Source organism: Macaca mulatta, chromosome 10 (genome assembly GCF_049350105.2).
Source record: "Macaca mulatta isolate MMU2019108-1 chromosome 10, T2T-MMU8v2.0, whole genome shotgun sequence".
In the NCBI taxonomy this organism is placed as follows: Eukaryota; Metazoa; Chordata; class Mammalia; order Primates; family Cercopithecidae; genus Macaca; species Macaca mulatta.
Genome location: NC_133415.1, coordinates 83,946,662 through 83,953,761, shown reverse-complemented (window position 1 = coordinate 83,953,761; position 7,100 = coordinate 83,946,662). Strand labels below are relative to the sequence as shown.

Here is a 7,100-nt window from a genome sequence, read left to right as displayed (position 1 = left end):
GAATGACTTCCAGAACATCCCAGCAAACTGGCCCAGCAGAGAATCTGCTAGTTCTTTGATAATCAGGAAGGAAGGGTAACAGGATCCCATGATTAGACATGTTGGACTTCAGGAACACACCATGGTAGCTATAATATAAGAGTAAGAATATTTTTCTGCTGCCTCTACAACTGTCTCTGGAAACCCATAGAGCTAGGGATCAGACATTGGAATGTAGCAGAAAAACTCAACTGAGTTTAAAGATTTAATTTCCCTAACAATTTAGAACTGTCAAATTTTCAGTTTCTTCTTGGGTCACATCAAGTAATTGTTTATTTCTTCTAAATTTGATTTTTGGCATAAAGTCACTCACAATATGTCCTTTAATCTCTTTACTATCTATAGAGTTTGTAGTGATGGCTACATGTTTTATTCTTCACATAGACAATGTGTTTTCATTTTTTTCTTTGTTATTCCTATAGTGAATTAATTAATTGGTCCTTTCAAAATCAACTTTTGGTTTTGTTGATTCTATGTTTGATTTTTATTTAATTATATTTTATTTTAAATATTATGAAAATTTAAAAATATTTAATTATTTTCTCCTCTCAGCTTTATCTTCCTTTCTTTGAACTTCCTTTCCTTTTATTTTGTTATTGTTTTCTAACTTATTATTTGTGTTGTTATCTCATAAATTTTCAGCTTTTCTTCAGTATAGCCAAGTGGGTAAGACTCTAATTTTCCCTTTATATGCAGCTTTAACTGGACTTCATAAGTTTTGATTTGTAGTGTTTCATTATCATAATCATTCACTTAAAAATAAACACTTTTCGATTTCCACTGTGTCATCTTTTCTACGTATGAATTAATTTGAACCTTGCTGGTCTAAAGAGAGAGGTAGACCCCAAAACAATAATAGTTAGGGACACTAACACCCCACTTTCAGCATTGGACAGATCATCAAGACAGAAAATCCACAAAGAAACATCAGACTTAGTCTGCACTATAAACCAAATGGACCTAACAGACATTTATAGAGCATTTCATCCAACAGCCACAGAATACACATATTTTCCTCATCATATGGAATATTCTCAAAGATAAACCACTTGTTAGGCCACAAGACAGGTCTCAAAAGAATCCAAATAATTAAAATCATATCAAGTATCTTTTATGACCATAGTGGAATAAAAGTAGAAATCAATAACCAGAGGAACTTTGAACACTATACAAACACATGGAAATTAAACAACGTGATCCAGAATGACCATTGGGTCAATGAAGAAATTAAGACAGAAATTTAAAAATTTCTTGAAACAAATGAAAGTGGAAATAAAACATTACAAACCTATGGGATACAGCAAAAGCAGTACTAAGAGGGAATTTTATAGCAATAAATGTGTATGTCAAAAAAGTAGAAAAAATGATCAATAAAGCACTCTCAGTATCAAAAATTATTGCCATATGTTATTCCCTTCCCCAATATACAAATTATTTGGAAATCAATAACAAAAAGTTCAAGAAAATTTATATTATGAAAAAAATCATGCAGGGTTTTCAAAATTTTTTGCACATAATTCTGAGTATTAAAAATACTTCTGGGCCGGGTGCGGTGGCTCACACCTGTAATCCCAGCACTTTGGGAGGCCGAGGTGGGCGGGTCACAAGGTCAGGAAATCGAGACCATCCTGGCTAACACGGTGAAACCCCATCTCTACTAAAAATACAAAAAATTAGCCGGGCATGGTGGTGGGCGCCTGTAGTCCCAGCTACTCAGTGGGCTGAGGCAGGAGAATGGTGTGAACCGGGGGAGGCAGAGCTTGCAGTGAGCTAAGATGGCGCCACTGCACTCCAGCCTGGGCAAGAGTGTGGGATTCCGTCTCAAAAAAAAAAATTTATGTTGACAATAGCTAGTGTTTTTCATTTCCCAACACCTTGGGATAAATAAATGCAACACCTTGCACATGTGAATAATTTGTCTTTTTACAAAATTATTCTACACTGTTGATAGATTCATTCCATACATACATGCAACATACTTAATTTTTCATAACTTTACAATTCTTATTAACTCGATTTTTTGTTTCATAATAACTGTGCTTCTCTTTGTACTGGTACTCTTCACATTCTTAATGCTTTGGGACTAGCAAGACACAATGAGGTGAATAATGTTATTTTAATGCATCTTAGAACACCAGAAACCAATTAATATGTGATATTCAGGATCAACTGATTCCAAAGGGCTGTTAATTCCATCTCTTGGTATTGACAAGTAGTAAGTAAATATGCCTAAACTTGATTATTTTTGTTCATAGAAGTAAAACATACATTTCATAAACTGAAAGTTCGTAAGATTTGCTTGTTTTAAAAAATAACAGTTTAATTTAAACAAAACCAAGGAGTCATTGGATACTATAGTAGCTAATGAAATCCTAAGAAAACATGAATTTCAGGAAGGTAAGGAACCAGGGAAACTCTTGAAAGGGCTTGAACAATTAATAATATTCAGAGCCAATGAGCTTCAATATCTGAGTTTCTTAGGAAACGTCCCAGATTAGCAGGGGAAACCATCTGATTTGTAGGCTTGGTTCTGCTGTTATCCCTGGATCAATCAGCTATGACTAAGGAATCTGAGCAGTATGCTATAAAAATCGCTGCTTTTAATTATTTCAACCATTGTGGAAGACAGTGTGACAATCCCTGAAAAACCTAAAGTCAGAAATACCATTTGACCTAGCAACCCTATTACTGGGTATATGCCCAAAGGAATATAAATGGTTCTATTATAAAGACACATGCATGCATATGTTCATTGCAGCACTATTCACAATAACAAAGACATAGAATCAACCCAAATGCCCATCATTTGGCCATTTGGATAAAGACTGGATAAAGAAAATGTGGTACATATATACCATGGAATACTGTGCAGCCATAAAAAAGAATGAGATCGTGTCCTTTGCAGGGACATGGATGGAGTTGGAGGCCATTATCCTTAGCAAACTAATGCAGAAACAGAAAACTAAATACTGCATGTTCTCACTTATAGGTGGGAGCTAAATGATGAGAACACATGGACACACAGACGGGAACAATGCACATTGGAGCTTATTGGAGAGTGGAAGGTGGGAGGAGGGAGAGGATCAGGAAAAATAACTAATGGGCACTAGGCTTAATAGCTGGGTGATGAAATAATCTATACAACCAACCCCCATGACACACATTTACCTATGTAACAAACCAGCACATCTTGCACATATACCCCCAAAGTTAAAAAAGGTTTTTTTTTCAATTGATACTTTAAAAGGATGTAGGAATCATTGTAAACTCAAAAGTTAAAGATATGCCAAGAGCTGTCTCCCACAAACTTGTTTAACAAAAATGTACTGACTTGTATGTTGATCCAATACCTATGCTGGCCACTGGACATACCAGTACAAACAAGGCAGAATCTTCACGCTCCTCTATCTCTTCTAATTCTCATGCACTAAGTGCCAACCTTAACATAACTGGGCTGACAATTAGTGAATCAAATATCTAACTCTTATCCTACTCCAACATTAAGAAAGAGACATGCGACTGGGTGCGGTGGCTCACGCCTGTAACCCCAGCACTTTGGGAGGCCAAAGTGGGCAGATCACTTGAGGTCAGGAGTTCGAGACCAGCCTGGCCAACATGGTGAAACCCTGTCTCTACTAAAAATACAAAAGTTAGCTGGGTTTGGTGGTGCTCGCCTGTAGTCCCAGATACTCTACTCGGGAGGCTGAGGCAGGAGAATTGCCTGAACCTGGGAGGCGGAGCTTGCAGTGAGCCGAGATCACGCCACTGCACTCCAGCCTGGGGAACAAAGTGAGACTCCATCTCAAAAAAACAAAAGAGAGAGACATGCAAAGGGCTTGCTCTTTCTTTCTTATCTTACATATCTTATGTTTTCCTCCAGGATCAAGAGCAAGAAATTTGTTGCATAGAGGTGTTCAGGAGAGGGTGTCTTCAAACAGTCAGAAAAAACACAACTACGGTGAGCAGCACACAAACCTGCTTTGGCTGCACTTCACTGCTCATGGCCTAAGGCCATGAAGAGGCCAATAAAGGCTGGAGCTCAGGAGCATCAACCCAGATCCAGGGCTTCCTCTCTGGCACCCAACCATGAAGCTCCTTTTTCCTATCTTTGCCAGCCTCATGCTACAGTACCAGGTGAACACAGGTAATGTCGATTCCCAGGTTTAAGATGAGTAGATGTGAGGAACCAAGGATTTGGCCGCCCATGACAATGGAAACCCAAAGAGAGGAGGCCGAAAGATGAGCTGTTCAAAAAGATGGTTAAAGAGCTTACCTACTGTATCAGTCGTGCACTGATACATTCTCATAGGCTCTGACTCCCAGACTGTGTCCGTTGGGAATACCCAGGAAGCTACAGAGAAAGCAGAGTATTTTTTGTCCATTCAGAAACTATCCAAAATATAATGCTGCCTTCCTGTCCTGTATATGTCTATCATGCTAAGACTAAGCCCAGGTCTACCTCCTTTTAGTTCTATTTCTATCTTAAACCGCCTCTTTTTTTTTTTTTTTTTTTTTTTTTTAAGTCCTGGGGTACTTGTGCAGGATGTGTGGTTTGTTACATAGGTAAATATGTGTCATAGTTATTTATGGCACCTACCAACCCATCGCCCAGGTATTAAGCCCAGGATGCATTAGCTATTTTTCCTGATGTTCTCCCTCCACCCAGCATGCCCCAGTGTGTATTGTTCCCCTTCCTGTAAAACCACCTCTTGAAGCAAAGGTTCCTATCAGTTTGTGCTTTGGTGTAGAAAGGAGGAAGTTCTTCCCTCATGCTCAAAAAAAACCCTTTCAAGATCCAGTACACAGGCCTGTGTTCTCCATCTTGAATTCTTTCAGGTTTTCCAGAGCCTTTATCCCTTCTCTCAGCCTTTGTCTTCCTGAAAACCCCCAAACTACCATAAGGGCATCTAGGAATGCATTATGGCAAAAGGCTAAGCCAGGGGATTGACTATTGTTTTTGGAAAAGAAAGGAGAAGCATTGAGATTTGTTTCAGAATACAAGAATCATCCAGCTATTTGAAAAAAATAGCAATGGGTTTCGGGGCAGGGAAAGTGGAAGAGTCAAAGATGCTTCTAATGTTTTTATCTTGGGACCCTAGGAAAACGGTAGTACCATAAGCAAGTATGGCTGTGTCATCCTGGGTAAAGTCACTTAACCACTTTGAACTTCAATTTCATATGAATATAATGGGGTTAATCAACGCAACTGCTTCCAATATAAGAATTTTTTCTGTTTTCCATTTGATGAAAAAACAATGTGGAAATATATATGAACATACTTTGAAAATTAATAGATGCTACATAAATCTCTTGTAATTTATGGAAAATAATTGAGTTATTGATATGAACAAGGGAGAAAAGCTTTTTAGATTCAGAAAAAAGAAAGATGAGACGTTAGGATGGAAAAATCATTCAGCAGATAAAGATAAGATACTAAGCTGAGCAAGGAATTTAGAATTATAGATAACAACACAGAAGTTACCTTGGTGGATATGAGGTTAAGGCTGGGATAATGAATGAGACTTCTGAGGGATAGAGTGTCCAAAGAGGCTAGAATAGATAGGAGAACACCATGCTTCAGGAATCACAGATCTAGCAATTGCTGAGAAAAGAGAAGTCATGGGCTACTGGGTTTGGTGAAAAGAAAGGACTCCTGAAAATTCTATTGATCCTCTTTTGCACTTCTTTCTTAAATTAATTTTATGATAGACTTTGCTCTCATTGGTATTTCCCAAGATTATGGAGATGGGATAGTGATGTCCGACAAGTACCTAAGATGCTAAGTTGAAGGTCTAAAATTCTATCCTAAAAGCAAATAATTACTCTATCCTCTACGTGCCTTTTGCTTCTTAAAGTTACTCAAGGAAGGCAGACTAAACAGGAAATTTATTTTGGATTCAAGAGGGTCATAGAGACTCTCTTGGCCTGCCCATTTGCCTTCAACAACATCTCTAAACACTAGTCTTAAAATTGAGTATGAATAGCAGTTGTAACATCATCTCTAGTTATTAGCCGTGGCTCAATGACTTTCTCTTTTTTTATGCAGAATTTATTGGCTTGAGAAGCTGTTTAATGGGTTTTGGGAGATGCAGGGATCATTGCAATGTGGATGAAAAAGAGATACAGAAATGCAAGATGAAAAAATGTTGTGTTGGACCAAAAGTGGTTAAATTGATTAAAAACTACCTGCAATATGGAACACCCAATGTGCTTAATGAAGACGTCCAAGAGATGCTAAAACCTGCCGAGAATTCTAGTGCTGTGATACAAAGAAAACATATTTTGTCTATTCTCCCCCAAATCAAAAGCACTAACTTTTTTGCTAATACCAACCTTGTCATCATTCCAAATGCCACCCCTGTGAACTCTGCCACCGTCAGCACCATGACCTCAGGACAGATCACATACACTGCTACTTCTACCAAGAGTAACACCAAAGAAAGCAGAGATTCTGCCACTGCCTCCCCACCACCAGCACCACCTCCACCAAACATACTGCCAACACCATCACTGGAGCTGGAGGAAGCAGAAGAGCAGTAATGGGGATCTTTCCCTTAAAACTTAAAGTTTCAAGTTCCTCTCTATTTTTGCTATCTATAAAATGACATAGAACTGTTTCCTCTGTCATCAGTCATTCAATAAACACTGTTTGAGCACCTACAGTTTATACAATGGTATCATTCTCACAAGAGCCTCACAGGGGGTAGAGCTAGAAAGGGATGGAATTGTTTTAAGTTTAGATGCGTAGGAGAAAGTAAGCATCAGGAAGGTGACTGCAGCATCAAATTTGTCCCATGCATGGCCTAGATTAGGCCTCTGTAACAAGCATTTATGTCTCTCATACAGTGTGTTTTTCCTGGAGCAACAGTAAGGAAAGTATCAAGAGATGTATTTTCTTCTCTCATATATTTGGGAGGAGATGCCCATATGCAAAATAGAATGTGTAGAAATCAGAAAAAGGTTAAATTAATTGTAACATGTGTTTTTGTTTTGTTTTGTTTTGTTTTGAGACAGAGTCTCTCGGTCACCCAGGCTGGAGTGCAGTGGTGCGATCTCAGCTC

The 7,100-nt window shown here is 38.3% G+C and overlaps 1 protein-coding gene across 1 annotated transcript; it reads left to right on the top strand.

Annotated features, from left to right (window-relative positions):
- The first annotated feature begins 4,100 nt into the window (after positions 1-4,100).
- DEFB129 (defensin beta 129) lies at positions 4,101-6,701 on the top strand. Its single transcript, NM_001194510.1, is given in 2 exon segments — positions 4,101-4,183; positions 6,086-6,701. Coding segments are annotated over 2 exon segments (552 nt in total). The 5' UTR covers positions 4,101-4,125; the 3' UTR covers positions 6,580-6,701.
- Positions 6,702-7,100: the final 399 nt, after the last annotated feature.